The 17,844-nt window shown below is 55.5% G+C and overlaps 1 protein-coding gene across 1 annotated transcript in view; it reads right to left on the bottom strand.

Annotated features, from left to right (window-relative positions):
* The window catches only part of IGDCC3 (immunoglobulin superfamily DCC subclass member 3), a 104,297-nt gene extending 86,453 nt beyond the window's left edge, over nt 1-17,844 (bottom strand). Inside the window, exons 1-2 of the mRNA XM_068958183.1 lie at nt 17,666-17,844; nt 3,980-4,285 (exon numbers count right to left, since the gene is read on the bottom strand). Of these exons, the coding sequence (XP_068814284.1) occupies nt 3,980-4,285; nt 17,666-17,741 (382 nt within the window). The 5' untranslated portion in view covers nt 17,742-17,844. The remainder of the gene's footprint in view (nt 1-3,979; nt 4,286-17,665) is intronic.

The following is a 17,844-nucleotide window of genomic DNA, read 5'->3' as shown; positions in this document are numbered from 1 at the left end:
AAGCTTCAGGAAACCTCTCTCCCTCTAAGTCTATGACTGACTGACTTTCCCTTTTTTCCTTTTTTTTTTCTTTTTTTTTGCACCAGATCAAACAGTGAAAATTGCTACTCTCAGGCCGGATGCGTGCAGAGCCTGATCCGATACCCAGTTTGATAGTGATTTCCAATTAGTGGTAACTGCTTGTTATTGAGTGGTATAATCAATGGGTCTTACTCTACCGGCGGGGCGGTGATTTATGACGACGTAGGGCCAGCTCCATCAAATTACAGCATTGGCAAAAAGGCTGGAAGTGCCATGAGACAATGCGATAAGAGTCAGCTAAGGTCAAGCTAAGCAAAGGGTGAGAAGAAAGGTGGCTACGTTTTGGGGAGCTCGTCTTCCGAAGCAGTGGGCTATAGTCCTCACCATTAAGTAGCGCTCAGGGGAAGTTTTCAAGCCAAGCGTTCCCTGCTACCATTGCCTCCGGAGAACACTATATCCATGAAACTGATTTTAATTAAGACGGCTCGGAGTCATGAGAAATTATGAAACTGTCATCAGGAAAAAAAAAAAATCTGCATTCAATAACCTGATCAGATTATAAAAACATATTGCATTCCACAACCTTTTAAACTAACATGCCAGAGTTTAAACAGACGCAGAAACAGCAACCGAAAAAATTCCAACCCATGTGTCAGGCACAGGGTAGAAATGCCGAAGGCCTCCGAGTCAATCATACCTCCGCTTCTTGTACGCTTGTACTTGTTCTGAAGAAGGTTACAGTACAACAACACAATCACTGTATTTAGCACACAATCTGCCAGTCTGCACCCCAGCCACAACCCACTTCCCTCCACCAAGTGTCTCGGCTGTTAATAACGATAATATATAGAAATTCCCATGAATTTTAATTAAAGAAATGTCACATGCCAGTGCTTAAGCTGCAATTTAGTGCATCTCTGCAGTTTCCAGATTTTGCCAAATCCGTGGCTTCCTTGCAAGTCTGGGATAATTTACTTTCGCAGCAGCGCAAAGGGCAACCTCCCACGGCAGCAGCACCAGCCCGGGAGGGCGCCTGCCCCGCGCCCGCCCGGCAAGTCCACGGGGGCCCTACGCGCAGCGGCGGTGAGCAGCATCTTCTTCCAGTTAAATTTCACTCAGTGCCAAGCGTTGAAGTAAATTTGAAACATAAAAATATGATATCCAGCCCACATTTTCTGAATGCAAATATGTACATTCCTCCGAGCCAAGAAGATTATATTCCAAGCAAGAGCACAAAGCCAGGGTCTGTAACCGTGATATGAGACTAACAGCGTGCCTTTGAAGACAGCGAAAAGTGCAGCAGAGCTCTCGAGGGGCTCCGCTCCGTCAGATCCCTTTTATTCCTCAGTAGCATGGCCTTGATCAACTTTCACGATTTTTGTTTGTGAAAGGTTTTTATTTCGCCTTGGCTTTTGTGTTCAGATGTCAGGCTCAGAGGAAAGAACAGATCAGCATCGGGATGAGGTTTTACCCCACCGGCAGTATTTACTCTGCTCCGCAAAGGTCTGCTTAGCGCTCCGTTTCTTCCTTCGAGGCAGCCAGCACCTATTTCATCGACATGCTGGTCCCCTCATCTCTAAAACGGGGTCAATGATCCTCCTCCTTTGTCCGGCTTGCTTCTCGGGACTCGGCGCAAGGAAAATTGCTTCTTCTTGCACGTAATCGCCCCAAAACCTGGGGGGCTCGAGGGCACAACTGTGATTTGTTCTCAGGAGGTTTCGCCTACGTTTGAACCGAGTCCTGCGTGCAGCAGGCACGTGCCCGGAGGTTCAGGCGCGGAGGGAGCTCACCTGGCGCAGCGGATGGCATCTGTCCACAACGCCCCCCGTTTCACTCCCGTTCTCTGCAGGCGCCTGTGGCATCGACGCCAGGCGCCCCACGTTTTGCCGTTGGCTTCGCCCAGACCCTTTCTCAGGGCTGGCAAGAAACCAAGGCCAAAGCCAGAACAGGCTCCAAAGTATTCGCAACACGGTCCGTTTTTCATTCTGATTCACGCCAAACTACAGCTACAAAAGGAAACGCTATTCAGGGACACAGCCCACCTCATACATACTGACGCAAGAGCTGAAATAGCAGTGTTTACTGACAGTCCGCCGTCCCAAAGGTAATCCCGCTGGCTCTTACGTCTCCTGTTTACAGGTCCAAGAAGTTTGACGTTGTGCTTGTGTGTCACCCGGCTCCCAGCTCATAAATGACAGAGCTGTTCACCAAAAGTGCTCCGAGGTTTAGCACCACCAGACTGACAAGTTTGAGATCCAGCTGCTAATCTGGCAAGGACCCAAAGCCTTTGGCTCCCGGACAATGTCATTTCTTATCCTACTGAAAAGCTAGGTTTGCAGATGGCCACTTCATGCGCTCGGGAATCGTTACACACAAGGGCTGGAGTGGTCTCTTGGTGGGCTGCCAGCGAGCCCCTGCGCTGCGGGGAGCGGGAGGCAGCGCACCAAAAAGCCCCTCAGTTTGGGGAGCGCAACCAGGGGTTCCCGGCCCCAGCCCCAAACTTTGCCATGGGTTTTTCCTGCTTTGCACCAGAAATCACCGTGCAGTTTGCAAACGCAATGGAAGCGGCACTACGTGGCCACACGAAGAACAGAGGTGGCCATCGCCCTTCAATAAAACTGTTATTTAACAAACCAGCGTTTGGCCAGGTCTCGGGGCCGTACCAGAGACCCGTCCTTGCAGCCGTATACAAATCACACCCAGCAGCAACTTCTGGTTGAATGCAAAAAGGATTAGCGGCTGCACCTCCGGAGCCTGCAGACGGTCTTTGGGCAAAGCTGGCCACCAGCACAAGGACAGAAACCACCGCGACACAGCTCCTTAGCTCCGCTGCCCTTCCCGGGACAAACTCAAAGCAGTGACAGGGAGCCCAGCAGCCTGCACAGCAGGAGACCCGATGGGGCAGCCGCTCCGGTCGCGGCAGCGAAGCAGGGCAGTGCTTCCACGCATGACGGGCTAAGCTGGGCACTGCGCAGGGCTGGAGTCACAGCCTCACAGCCTGCCCTGTAATTCTTCCTCCCCCACCTTTAAATTTCATTCCCGCGCTGACATTTTCATCTTCCTCCTCCTCCGGGCTCCCCCACCAGACAATCTGTCTGGTGCTGTTAGCCTTGCCCTCAAAGGCACTGCCACGCCAGGTAGTAAATAAGACCTTGCCGCCTCCACACTACCTGCCTTAAATAACAAAATGAAAGAAAGAAGCCGTGACCTTCAGAAGGTCTTTGCCTACGGTTGGGGAAGTGCTGCCTGCCAAACAGAGCCCAGCCTTGCTGCAAAGCGGAGGGGCTTCCAAACTCGGGGCAGGAGAGAAACGAACCATGGGCTATTTCACCGCCTGACTTTAATGCAGCTCGCTCCTTAGAGACAGGGAATTTACTGCTACAAGGTGGTTTTTAGCTTTCTCCCCCTGTGAAGGCTGATCTCCTTTCACACCTGGACAATTATGCAGATCAGATGCCAGCCAGATCTCTACACCAGCTCCCCGCTCTTTAGTCCTCCCTCCCAAAAACATTCAAATTTCCAGATGGAGACCACAAGCCTGCAAACACCTCCACTCCTGCAAGCCCTCTAGCAACGTTCCTGTGCTGGCCCCGTAAGCGCAGCCTGGCAGCAGGGCTGCATGTCTTCGGTTCAAGTTGCAAGCCAAACCCCCAGCCGGAGGGTGCAGGGGACTTGCCCCCCTTCTCTGCCCGACCTGCCCGTCTCCATCCCCACCAGTCAGACAAGTAGCCTCCACCAACACAGCTCAAAATGCTCCCAGCTCCATGGCGCTGAGAGGTCCCGACGGATATGAAATCAGGGGGCACATCCTGCTGGCTTTGGGCTCCCCAGCCCCTCGCTCCTGCGGGCAGGGCTGAACGTATAGCACCCACGGCACTGCCCTCCCACCTTTGGGCAACGCCAGTGCCTGCTGTGGGATCGCCTCCGGACGCACGGGTGGGACAAGGCCCGTACTTACTTGCTGCCTGAATCTTTGCCTTTCGACTGACCACCAGCCCATAGTGGTTTTGCGCCATGCAGTCATATTCGCCTTCATCTGAGGACCCGTCTCCTCGGACCCTCTGGAATCGGGAGACGTAGAGCGACCCATTGGCCAACATGAAGGCGTTCTCGCTGTCCACGATCATCACACCGTTCTTCCGCCACGTGATGGTGATGGGCTGGATGCCCTCCACCTGGCAGTAGAGGATCAAGGGCTGCTCCTGCACGGCTATGTCATCGCTAGGCTCCACAACGAACGCCAGCTCTGTGGAACGACCGAAATCTAAAACACAGGGAGGAGAGAGAAGGACGGAGTCAGCAACGTGTCCACAAGACGCAGCGAGAGCCAACTGCTAATGCACTGGCCAGTACGGGATGCAGGAAACTTTTCAAATGCAACGGGCTACGCTCAGGCAAGAGGGCGCAAGCATCCTCTGGGACGAACACGAAACCCTCAGGTGTGCTTTGCCTACAGTTTAAGAAAGGACCTCAGCAGGCAGCAGCTCACGCAATGGCTGGCTTTATTCTCCCCAGGCTTCAATTTCAAAACCTTGGGATGCGGCTTTCACAGAATCTCTGCTCATCAGCCTGGGAGTGCCCCCAAATTTGCCCGAGCCTCTGCCTGCCCTTTCAGGGCATCCAGCGCAGGAAACACCCAGAGCTGCACTACATTTGACTCAGCACAGCGCTGCTGGGGGGCGCACACCAAGGCACAGACCTTCAAGGCTGCCTTCAGAGACCACAGTGATGGGGACTGGCACATCCACCCCTCCTGATTCAGGCCATATTGCTGCCAGCATCTTCACGTCATTGCTGCCGACAGTCCCTTGCTCGGCAGAGCGGGAGCCTGTTTGCCTCTCGTGCCTAAACACCGTGCCCCTGCGTTGCTTTGCTCTCAGGCAAAGGATGGTGCTATTCAGTCCTTAATGAAGAGCAAGTTATGCACAGAAATACAAACGTGCGATGTTCTGGCTCCGCAACACAAAAGGTTTCTTTCAAAGCAATTATACTAAACGACGTCCGTGGCAGATAAGTTATTGCAGAATTTGTACCAACAATAGGCAAACCCATGCTTTGCATCGTACAGATACGTACTAATTAACCGCTTTTGCCAACAGAACATTTAAACACTGTGTCTTTGGCACGTTCCACTTCACTTGGTCCAGCACACCTGTGAGTGTACAATTTGCCATATAGTCACAACTGGACATTGCAGAAGAAGGCAGAAATTGACCTGTTCTTTAAAGATGAGCCCAAAAACCATACTGACATGAAAGACAAAAAGTGACCAAGAATTAGACATCACATAAATATCCGAAGGGTGTAAAGGCAGGGATGGAGGTGAATTTACTTATCAAGAAGGGCAACGGAGATGAAAGGCCAGAACGCTCAGAAAACTAAAATTTCATCTGAATAGCGGGAAAGCCTTTCTAACAGCTCTCTTGTGCAGCAGCAGCCCGTTGATGGGTGGAAGTTTCCTTGGGCCACACTGCGGCTGCACAAACCCAAGACACAGCCCTTGGCAGGACCCGATTTATCTAGGAAGGCTGCAGAAAGCATTCGGGGACAAAAAACAAAACGGGAAGGTCAGTGAGCCACTGCGTGAACCGCAGCAAAGCCCCACGTAGCTCTGGCCCCGTCTCAGCTGGGTGCTGGGGCTCTGGCAAGGGCCTGAAGAAAGGCAGCAAAGATGATTGGGGCAGGGGGCAGCATCCGTCCCGCAGAGACTACACACACCACGGCTCTTCAGCTTGGAAAAGAGAAAGGGAAAGGGAGAGAGGATGGGGGAACGGGTACTAGAATGAAGAAGGTAGACAAAAAACAGTCATTTCTTACTCCTCGCGGTCAAAAAATAAGTAAGGGACACCTAATTAGATTATCAGGCAAAAGGTTTAAAACAAACACAGAAGTGTGTTTTTCACCCAGCACATAATCATAGATATTGTAAAAGCAGAGGTATGGGTCCAAAAGCAATTAGACAAACGAGGAAGAAGAGGCCCATCTGGGACTTTCAAACATGATGGTTCATATGCAGCCCCCCACTCCGCACATCCTTAAACTGCTGATGGCCAGCAGCAAGGAAGGCTCGCCGGGGAAGGACCCGGCTCGCCCGCTGCCCCATCCCCTCCCTCGGCACCGACCGGGCTACAGGGCTCAACGGCTCGGGTTCGACCCACCGTGTTGGTGGTGCGTTCCCATACGAACGTGCCCTCTCCCTTCCATGTGCCCAGAGCTCCCCTGATGCAGGGACACCCGTCCTTTACTGTGTTTCCCATATAACAGGACCTGGGTGCGAGTTGCTTATCTCATTGATTACCCCTACTGGAAACGGTCTCCTCGCTTAATGACAACACCTAATTTACTCTTCACACGTCCCACATCTCTTCCGGCCTCTCTCATGTGGATGAGGGGCCTGGGTGACTTTGGCAGAGCAAACACAGGATCCTGGTGGAGCGTCTGAGCGTCCATGTGGTCTGACATTGTAAATAAGGCCATGAATACACTGGAAAATTACAGCAGCTCTCAAAGCAATTTCTCTAGCAATAGGCAAGAAGAAAGCGCGCTAGATCCAGCCTGACCCCACACTGCAGCAATAGCCATGCCGATCTCACGGTGTTGTTACCATGAGTTATCACCTCTCTCCGTTTTCCATACCACAGAAGACCCCAATACGCGCCCGGTTAGATCAGTCAGCACAGCCAGGATTTAATCAGCAGCATCCTACACACAAACCTGAAGGGAAGTATTGACAAGAGGCTGTACCGCAGGTAAAACCTTCCATGAGGCATTGCATCGCAGACCTTGGCTCCCTCCAGGAACCACCTTCAGGATGAAGAAGTCCCAGGTCCAGAAGACCCTACGGTCTCCATCAGAAACAAGGTATCAATTTCTTTCCTGACTTTCCAGTTACTGAGCAGTGCTTTCCCACCAGAGTCAGGAGCGGCAAACGCCCGTCAAGCACGAGGCTGGCTTGCCAGCTGGGGAAGTCGGACAACGCTATCAGGTAGCTCCACTTGTGCCTAGCGCAGTTTAATCCCAAGCACCAGCAATGCACCAGGCCGTCAGACAAGCCCGCTCCAAAAACCCTGCAAGTGGTACATCAACCCAGGTCAACAAACCTGCTGGAGTAGGGATACACCCTCTGCCCGGCAGAAGTTCAACATGAAGGGTTGGATGCTTCCAATCCACAACACCCTAAAAACTATGCAAATTCCCTCCAGGCTACAGATCAGACAGTGAAAAAAACGATACACCTTGTCTAACTGCTTAAAAATGCCCAGCCCTACCAGCCAGTAATCCCATCTCTCCAGCAGCACCAAACAGCACGATGCTCCAGAAGGCAGTAAAGCGTGAGACTTTTCCAGGCTGCACCCCTTAATGCAAACGTTTCATCATCAAAATTGCTGACTTGGTCAGCTGCGGCTGGCAGATTGCTGGCACAGGGACTTCAAAGTTCAGAGACTCCCTATGCGTACCCACACCTGGACAGCAAGCCACCTTGAAGGCTCTCTGGGCCACTGGATATTTAAGACTTCAACTTATAAATTCCTATCCAAGCAACTTGTCCCCTCTCTGATGGGCTCAAGGGGACCGACTGCACAGCTGCCTGCAGAACTAGGACTCACACAGGCAAATTTCTCTTGGCAAACACCAGCCACAGCACACTCTTTCTAATGCTTGCCTCTAACACAGATCTTTAATGCACGGCAAAAACGAGAGAGATGAGAGGAGACAGTTATCCAGAAGGAAAAAAAAAGTCTGTCTTTTCTGCTTTTTGAACCCAGTGAGGTTTTTTTTTCCCTTTCTTTCTGTAAATCCCCATTGCTTTCTATGGCAACTTAAATTGGATTACGGGGGATAAACATTGAGTGCAACCTGAGCCGAGGCAGATGGACGGAGCAGACAAAGAAGGCAGGAGTAGTGCACGGCAGGTCAAAGGTACTGCTGTCAAGGTATGAGTGTGTGCAGGGAATGGACCAACTCTATTTAGCAGAAGACACCTAAAATACACACTTTATTAACCCATTAAGTCTTAAAATGTCAGGCCTGCTCCAGCCAGCTCAGTGATCTATCGCTCACTATGACTTCTTTTTATGAGATAGCCCTGGGGTCCTCTCAGCAAGTTAGACTACAGCCAGCACAAACCCATCAATTACTTTTTTGTGAAAATTAAGGAATTAGCTGAATGCTCTGCATTTTTCTGCAAAGTGGCCAGAGTCTCAACAGTATCTACCACGCTGGGGCCCCATTCCCTGCGTGGGCACTTCTGGGAGTCACGTAGGATAAGGACCCTCATACTTTGACTCCCCACTGAACCAAGCGAGACTTAAAATTGCATAAAGATCGAATAAGATATCGAGATTTGGCCTAACAGGCAATCAGAAAAAAAATCCTAATGAAATAAACGCCCCATCTTCCCTCAGCTCCCCTGTACTCTTACATAAAATAGCTTATTGTTATATGTACAATAAAAGGAAGAATCAACATAATTACATGCCCTTCCCACAATCGCAGTCATTATAACAACCATCATTAAGGCCTGTGATTGGAGATAATCATGTTTACCTCCATAAACATTCGGTCTGCATCCTAACTCGAGGCTGCTCGAGCAGGAGAAGCGATGACACTCGTAATTAGGACCAGTGCCCTCAGACGCATGCTGGGGTGGCCATGGATGCTGGCCAGTCCCAGCACCTCCTTGGGCATTAGTCAAGAACTGGATTGAGCCTCTAGGCACAACACCACGCAGGGGCAGCACGTATCTGCTTCATGTCCCACAGATGCCTCTTGGTGGCAGAAGCACCCCCAATTCCTCCTCACACACAGGAAGCTTTCGAGAAACCCCACTGCCGCTTTCCAGCACTGACCCGTCTCTGCTCCCAGGGGCTTCAGGGCCGGGTGACCGACTGAGCTGAAGCATGGGGCAAAGCAAGCCCACCCTGCCTGTAAAGCAGACGGATAACGATTAAGAGTGCTAACAAGGGATTTGGGGGAAGCCACGCTCTGTCCATGGACCTTCCATGCAAACTCACTCAAAAGCCACTCCTCTCCCCAGACATTTCCAAGCTGAGAGACACAGAGAGGAACCGGTGGCTTTTTGAAAGTCCCAAAGCCTTTCCCTGGCACCATGGGCACATCAGACATCCTGAAGCTGCCTACCTGCATCTTTAGGCAGTTGAATCGCCTTAAAAAATGGGCTTTGGTCCTCAAGGGCCTTGGTATTCCACTGTAAAAAAATCACAGGCCCTGTCTCTCCGGGTGTAAACGGAAGAAAACGTTTGAGCCATTGGAGCAGGGAAGCCGCTGGTGGCACAGCCAGCAAGAAACTAGCCAGCAAGCTTACCCGTGCACTGCCACACGCTGAGAAAGTCCAGTCAGTGGGATGATTCGCATTAAGAAAAGCTCTGTAGGACGGTGGTTCCAACACAGGGGTTGGGATTTGGCCCTCTGAGATCTGCGCTGCGAGGCGCCGGGTCCCACAGGCAGACTCCGAACGCGGAGCCCTGCTTTCCCCCGGACACTCAGGGTGAGGGTCACAGGGCCAGGGACGTTCGCAGACAAATCCCCTCGGCGGGACGAAGTCGGGAGCGTTTGCTGAGGAGGTCGTCTCGGACGGCCAGAGCGAGAGAGCATACAAAGGCAGGAGATATTTTGGGGGCGAGGGGGGAAGTCAACTCTTTGAGCATAAATAGCTGACTGGACTTAACAGAAAGGCACAGCAGCGATGCAAAGTTGGAAACAAATGACGGTCCATAGGCACGGTAAAAATGGCATAGGTAAAAATGCAATTAATTGAGCGAGAGAAAGAGGTGGGGGGAAATTGCTGAGGCTGCCTGCATTCATTAGGAAAGTCTAACAGTAGATAAATCCTCCCATCCCTGCCCAGTTCCTTGCTGCGTATCCAAACTCAGGTCACCCCCCGCAGAGTCCAGGTACCTCTAGAAACGCACTGCAAGTTCGCAGCCTCACGCGCAAACACCGCAAACCGCCGCTCGTGGCAGCCTGGCTTTTCAGTTAGAGGCAGGGGCGTTACACTGGCAGCGAAGCAGACGCTTGTCTCAATTCCAGCAAGCCGTGCCGGGCAATGCGCAAGGGACAACTGCTTTACTTTCCGCAAAAGGATCGGAGGGGGGAAGTATTATTAGCACTGACATAAAGGCCAAGAGGAAATTATTGGAATCCTCATTCTACAAGTCCCCTTTCGAGAAACATTTACCATCTCCCTGAGCAATACAGTATGTGACTATATGGGCAAATATTTAACAAAAACTACTCTCCCAATTGATCAAGGAGACAGGCACACTCAGAGAAACCAATTAGCACTAGTGCTTTTGAACCAAGAGATTTATTTAGCACTGAGAGAAAGAACCTCGAATTAATGGGAAGCTTAAAAGACACTTTGAAGTACATTTAAAAAAAATATTAAGTTTAATTATTTTTTACTTGACCCTGTGATTCACGTTCAAAGCTTCAAAAGATCCTGCTCATACCCCAGCATTGTCCTTTTCCATTTGGGAAGCACAGTTCTGGCTTTTCCTCCTTTGCTTCTGAAAAATAACACAGCTAGTTTGACTGCTCTAATTGCCAGGAACGTCCATTGCAAAGGCTGCAGCTCACACCGGGTCTCATCCTCCTGGCCCCGGTCCAGACCCACCACCAGTGAGGCCGCCGTCCCTGTCCCGGCAGCACACGCTCCCGACAGATGAAGCCCGTGTTATTGCTCCTGTTCTAGACAGGGGACATTAATCACCGAGAGACGAAGCGACCTGCCGAAGGCCCCGGTCCAAGCGTGTGGCAAGGCAGCAGCAGTCGGGCACAGCCTGCCCGTCCGGCACAGCATCACCGCGAGCACGGCAAGGAGACCGAGGTGATACTGGTGGCCTCCAAGCCCTGAGCACCTCCAGCTCCTCTGGCACTGCACCTGCAGCACCACTGCCACCGGGAAGCTGCCTCTCGTGAGCACAAAGGTCTGATTTGGCGCCTTGAGATTTACTGTGCGTGCTCCTAGCATAACGCAGCGCGAATCAGCAGCGACCCATGGGCGAGCCTGACCACCACCAAGGTCAGTCACCCTGGTCCTGCCCAATCAAGTCAAAAGAAAACGTCCTTGGACTCCCACAAGCCCAGAATCAGAGCTTTTCATAGCAAGCTGCAGGTTAGTATTAGGACAAAACACTTGGGAAGGGGTTAGGAACAGCCCTACAAAAAATAGCTTCTGGGTTTTCGCTTGTTTGTTTGTTTCTTTTTAAAAAACATCTCTACAGTACAGGACACAGAAGAAAGAGATACTTAGGACCTGAAAGATGTTCACCAGCAGATTGTAACAGGTTTCAGGCTGATGAAACTGGCAACCTACAAATCCAGCTGGTGCCCCCTTAAATCTCCTTGAAGCTGGCCCAGGCACTAAGGAGAAAAGCACTACACAGCAGTAAAGTGCAAATTGGGTCTTTAGGGCATCCAGAAAAATTTACATTTAAAGAAGAGGAGAATAGGCTGTAACAGGCCCAACATCTTGCTCGCAGTAAAGTTTACTAGCTCAGAATTTTTTATCCCCTTTCCTTTTGGACGGGAGGTTATATAAAGTGATTTTTCCACCAGGGCGCATAAACCACGTCCACTCGTTAAGCGCTTGCAGGAGGCCTTCGTGGAGGATCACGCAGCCCCTCGGCCACCTGACGCGCAGCCCAGAGACCTGCCCGACGTCAGCGCCCCGGGCACGGACAGAGCTCCTGGCTGCGGAAGGCACACGCAGCCCCAAGAGCCCCAGAAGCGGCCCCAAACACTTTTCAGATGTTAGAGAGCAGAGTGGGCAAATCCCAGGAGGCGGCTCGTTAGCTGCAAGCGGGAAGCGTTCGCAGCACAAAGGCCCCTTCCAGGACGAGCTCCGCGTCCTCGCGGGCTCCCCCGTCTCCCCGGAAAGCAGGGGTGAAACCTGTCGGCAGAGCAGGGAAGGGCAAAGACCTTAATTGTGCACAGCAGCTCTGTCCCCAGCGAGGCATCCAAAGAGCAACAGCAACCCAGATGTGTTATTCTTATTATTATCATCCGATGTGCTGTTGTTGGCCCGTCCCACGCGTTTGTAAGCCTCGACCGGATCACAGCCTCATCACAGCCGGCGTCAGCGATACAAACACGGAGTCAGAAACAACCTCGCACGGCTGGGAACAACCCTGGCGGCTGCAAACGCAGCAGCGAAGACGGGAAACGCCGTGCCCAGAGCCCGCGTCCAGGTTCACGGCAGGCTCGCGCGAGCGCCGAGCGGCCCCCGGGCAGCGTGCCGGGAAGGGAGCCGCCGTGCCGCGCCGTGCCGCAGGGTAACGCTGCCCGCCGGCAGAGACGGGCGGGCTGGCCCGAGGACGCAGCCGGCCACGTTCAGCGAAACGTTAGCGCCTCTCCTCCCTTTTCGCGCGCTCTCCGGTTTCAGCGGCACGGACCCTTCCGCAAAAGCCTCCTGCCAAACGAGCGCAGGGCGTGAGACAACGGTGACATCCGATATAATAGCAAGGCCAGATCAGTCCGCTGCGGGTTTGTCTCCGTACGCTCACCTATTTGCCTCTCTCTTCTCTTAAAGTGCAATTATTGACATGTTTGCCTCCTTAACCATCAGTTTTATATGCTTGCCAATGACTCCTGCACATGTGTAAACAATTATTTTTATTTTCTTGCAAAACCAAAAAGTTACATATTCTTTTGGATAAACTGACTCGGGCAGATTTTCATGAGACCTGCTACATAATTTATTAGTTTCTAAACTCTGTAAAAAGTAAAAGCTCCAGTAAAGTTCAAATAACTTTGTGATTTCAAAGTAATTTTGCACGGACTATTCCTGTTCCTGCCCAACGTTATTCAGTGAATTTAAATGAGAATTCTCAATCTGCAGAGGGGGGTTCCCGCATTGTTTTGTTAGATCAAATAAAAGGACAATATCCGGGGTCAGAAGCCCAGTAGCGCAAAGCATGAAATAAAGGAGGAGGTGGGGGAAGGAGGGGGGCACGGAGAAAAGCATCTTCTGCCCCAGCCCTGCGGCCCAGGCTTTTCTCATTTGCACACGTAGAACAGCAGCCGTTTTGCAGCCCCTACGGCCGTCGAGCCGCTCCACGCCAGCCTGCGGCGGGCCGGTCGCACCAGCAGCCCCCGGGCCAAAACCGGGGGGACAGCAGGGAAGAGGAAGGGAGGAACCGGGCAGAAACCTTGGACCCGGGACCCTCTGCAACCCCCAGCTGCGCAAGGTCCGAGGCCTGACAGGTAGTAAGAAGAGGCACAATGAGATTAGTTTAGGATTTCTAAATCCCTGCGCCGGGGTGACGGGGCACTTCAGGAGGGGACCGGCGGGCCTTATACCCCCTCTCCCCGGGCCGGCTGTAAGTACATCCAGAGCCAAGTTCAGCTCGGGTGCCGCGGCGGCCCAGAGACGCCGGCGGCTGCGCGCACGCGCGTGCCCGGTCCGAACGCGGCCGCCGGCCCCTTCCAGCCACGCGGGAAAACAGCCAGCTCCGCGTCCCGAAACCCTCCTGGTGAACCCCCCCGAGAGAAGCCGAGCCCGGACGCCGGTTTGAATTTCATATATCGCCTTTTGAGTTTTACTACGGAACTGATACCGGATACCCTGTACGTATTTTAAGAGAAAAGACGGGGTATTACACCAATTTAGGAGAAAGCAATTCTTTTTTGAGGTTTTTTAAAAAAAAAAACAAAACAAAGCCATACGGAACAGGAATTAGTGAAAGCTTATAGCGTCAATAATTTAGAAGTTAAGCCTACTTAAATATAAATGACAATGTTTAATTCCAAGGCTATTACCGAGCAGAGCCGGGGAGCCGCTGCTCTCCCGTGCCTCCCTCTGAACGCAGGGCTCAGCAATAACAGACAAAAGCTGCCCAGCACCCAGAACAAAGAGCTCCAGGAAATTAAAAAAAAAAAAAAAAAGGAAACACTGTCTGGTCTGGTTGCTGAGCCCCCTCCACCGCGCTGACCAGCGGCCAGCTCGCTCCGTCTATTTAGGAGTCGCCAAGCCAGCAATTCGGGCAGTTGGAAAAAGGAAAGGATGGGAGTCGAGCGCGGGGACGCGCCGAGCATCCCGGGGACGCGCCGAGCATCCCGGGGACGCGCTCAGCCGCCGAGCGCGGGTTTCCGCTCCCTCGCTGATCGACGCCCGCACGGGCGGTTTTATTAAAATCGGCAGAGTGCAGAAACCCGTGACCTCGCTGTTACCGCATCCAGAGCGTACAAACCCAGCGGGGCAGGGGAGGGGGAGTCGCAGAGCAGAACAACTTCTAAACAGCAGCCCAGCGCTCTTCAGCAGGGCCAGCAAAGTCCCCCCGCGAAGCGGGGAGCCGCCGACCTGCCGAGGTGCAGCGCGAGCAAACACGCGGTGCAACGCAAACAGCGGCAGGCGACAAGCTAGTCCCCAGCTCATTAAAGTTTCACGTGCAAAAATCGACTCTCTCTCCCCCGCCCCTCCCCAAAAGTATTTTTTTCGAGCGCCCCAATCGCACGGCCGCGCACCCACCCGGACGTCAGGGCGGACAGCGAGCGCGAGACCTGCCTCGCTTCGCCCGCTTCGCGGTAACTGGCCGAGCTGCACGGGCTTCTCCTCGCCGCGGCGGCGGCGGCTCCGAACCGCGTGGCAGCAGGTACGGCGGGAATAGCCCACAGCCTGCTTTCCTAAACACCCTCGTACCAGGCAGCTAATCTCAGATTTACCTAACACAGGCTTTCCTCTGGCTGACAACGCAGGGTTGTGCATGCATTTTTTTTTTTTGTTTTAAAGACCAGCTTTTCTTTATTTTAGAGGCTGCTCAGCTAACAGAAGGCAGCGGCACACGGATATCTTGCTGCAGAACAGCATCCTTTCTCAGCTTCCTTTCTCAGGTTAGATCCACGCTGAAGCAGCATCCCCAGCAGAGGGGAAACATTGCAGTTTATCTGCAGGGCGCGCGCACAGTAGGTCCCGGGGAAAATCCCTTTGATGTTTTTGCAGTTCGGCCCTGGTCCGGTGGGTGGTGTTACCGGCTGCGGGAACGGCGGCCAGGCACCGCACGAAAGCACAATACTTCGGGATCGGGAGTTGTCCCTGCAACTCGCGGCCAAGCGTCCCTTGTTCGCAGCTACTGGCGTCGCCGGCAAACGTCGTCTCCGGCTCGCGTCGCGGGCAGCGGTTTTGGGTCTGCGCCCCGCACGTGGGGCGGCGGCCAGGCCGCGGCCCCATCGCTCCCCATCACCGGGGGCGAGCGCGGCCTCGCCGGCGCCACCGTCCCCTTTCCCCAACTAAAACGCGGCTTTTGGGGAACGCTCCGGCTACCTGCGGCGACCCCAGGTGAAACCGTCCTGCCCCTCGGCAGGCAGGCGGCCGGCACAGCCCGCGCTCCTCCATCGGTCCCGGAGACGGGGGGCTGCGGCGCTTCTCCCCTCCCGCTCGGCCCAGGGCTACCGCTTCGACATCCGAAAAGCTTTCCTCCTCGCCGCGGCAGAGCGCCTCGCCGGCGGCCTCGCTCTGCGGCGAGGGATGCCAAAGCCCGAGAGGCCGGGCAAAAGCCACGGCGGGATGCAACATGCAGCGGCGCGAGGCCCGGCGTCGTGCCGCGGTGCAGCCGCGCGCGCAGATGCGCACGCGCGGGCGCAGGTGTGCGCCCACGCGGGCACAGACGTACATCCCCGGCAGCGTGCCGGAGCTGCGCGGGGGCTCGGCCCCGGCTCCTCGGAGCGGGCTGCCGTGCCACGGCCAGGGGCTGCAGAGCACCAGGGGGAGCAGGGACGGGTGCGGGGTAGCCGGGACGAGCAGGAGGGACTGGGATTGAGCGTGAGGGACTGGGATTGAGCGTGAGGGACCGGGGGACAAGCAGTAGGGACCAGGGACGAGCATAGGGGATTGGGGTGAGTGCGAGGGACCGGGGGACAAGCAGGAGGGACCAGGGATGAGCACAGGGGATTGGGGTGAGTGTGAGGGACCAGGGGACGAGCAGGAGGGACCAGGGACGAGCACAGGGGATTGGGGTGAGTGTGAGGGACCGGGGGACGAGCAGGAGGGACCAGGGACGAGCACAGGGGATTGGGGTGAGTGTGAGGGACCAGGGGACGAGCAGGAGGGACCAGGGATGAGCACAGGGGATTGGGGTGAGTGTGAGGGACCGGGGGACGAGCAGGAGGGACCAGGGATGAGCACAGGGGATTGGGGTGAGTGCGAGGGACCGGGGGACGAGCAGGAGGGACCAGGGATGAGCACAGGGGATTGGGGTGAGTGCGAGGGACCGGGGGACGAGCAGGAGGGACCAGGGATGAGCACAGGGGATTGGGGTGAGTGCGAGGGACCAGGGGACGAGCAGGAGGGACCAGGGATGAGCACAGGGGATTGGGGTGAGTGCGAGGGACCGGGGGACGAGCAGGAGGGACCGGGATCGAGCGTGAGGGACCAGGGACGAGCACAGGGGATTGGGGTGAGTGCGAGGGACCGGGGGACGAGCAGGAGGGACCAGGGACGAGCACAGGGGATTGGGGTGAGTGTGAGGGACCGGGGGACGAGCAGGAGGGACCAGGGACGAGCACAGGGGATTGGGGTGAGTGTGAGGGACCAGGGGACGAGCAGGAGGGACCAGGGATGAGCACAGGGGATTGGGGTGAGTGTGAGGGACCGGGGGACGAGCAGGAGGGACCAGGGATGAGCACAGGGGATTGGGGTGAGTGCGAGGGACCGGGGGACGAGCAGGAGGGACCAGGGATGAGCACAGGGGATTGGGGTGAGTGCGAGGGACCGGGGGACGAGCAGGAGGGACCAGGGATGAGCACAGGGGATTGGGGTGAGTGCGAGGGACCGGGGGACGAGCAGGAGGGACCAGGGATGAGCACAGGGGATTGGGGTGAGTGCGAGGGACCGGGGGACGAGCAGGAGGGACCGGGATCGAGCGTGAGGGACCAGGGACGAGCACAGGGGATTGGGGTGAGTGCGAGGGACCGGGGGACGAGCAGGAGGGACCGGGATCGAGCGTGAGGGACCAGGGACGAGCACAGGGGATTGGGGCGAGTGTGAGGGACCGGGGGATGAGCAGGAGGGACTAGCGATGAACGTGAGGGACCAGGGACAAGTGTGAGGGACCGGGGGACGAGCAGGAGGGACCGGGATTGAACGTGAGGGACCGGGGGACAAACAGGAGGGACTAGGGACGAGCATGAGGGATCAGGGTGAGCACAGGGGGTTGGGGCGAGCGTGAGGGACTGGGGGACAAGCAGGAGGGACCGGGATTGAGTGTGAGGGATCGGGGGACGAGGAGGAGGGACCAGGGACGAGCGTGAGGGACCGAGGGAGAAGCAAGAGGGACTAGGGACGAGCAGGAGGGACCGGGGTGAACACAGGGGATTGGGGCGAGCGTGAGGGACCGGGATGGAGCAGGAGGGACCGGGGGACGAGCACAAGCCTGGGGGGACAAGCGTGAGGGACCGGGATGGACTGTGAGGGAGCCGGGGGGGGGGGGGGGAAGAGAAGCCGGAGGGGCTAGGGACGAGCGTGAGGGACCGGGACTGAGTGTGAGGGAGCGGGGTCGGCTGCGAGAGTGACCGAGGGGCGAGTGCGGGGCCGGGGGGCGAGGGCGGCGGCGGCGCTGAGGCGAGGTGAGCGGGAAGCGGCGGCGGCGGCAGGTCCCAGCGCGACCCCATCGCGCCCGGCTCTTACCTCCGCGGCAGCCGAGCAGCAGCGGCAGCAGCAGCCCCAGCAGGCAGGCGGGCAGCGCGGAGCCCGGCGGAGCCATGGCATCCCGAGCGGGCGGGCGGACTCGCCTCCCTGCGCCCCACGGGGAGGGAGCAGCGGCCGCGCAGGGAGGCGAGGCGAGGCGAGGCGAGAACCCACCCCCC

Source organism: Struthio camelus, chromosome 12 (genome assembly GCF_040807025.1).
Source record: "Struthio camelus isolate bStrCam1 chromosome 12, bStrCam1.hap1, whole genome shotgun sequence".
NCBI lineage: Eukaryota > Metazoa > Chordata > Aves > Struthioniformes > Struthionidae > Struthio > Struthio camelus.
Note: the sequence above shows the minus strand (reverse complement) of the source record. Positions and strands in the feature narration are given on the sequence as shown.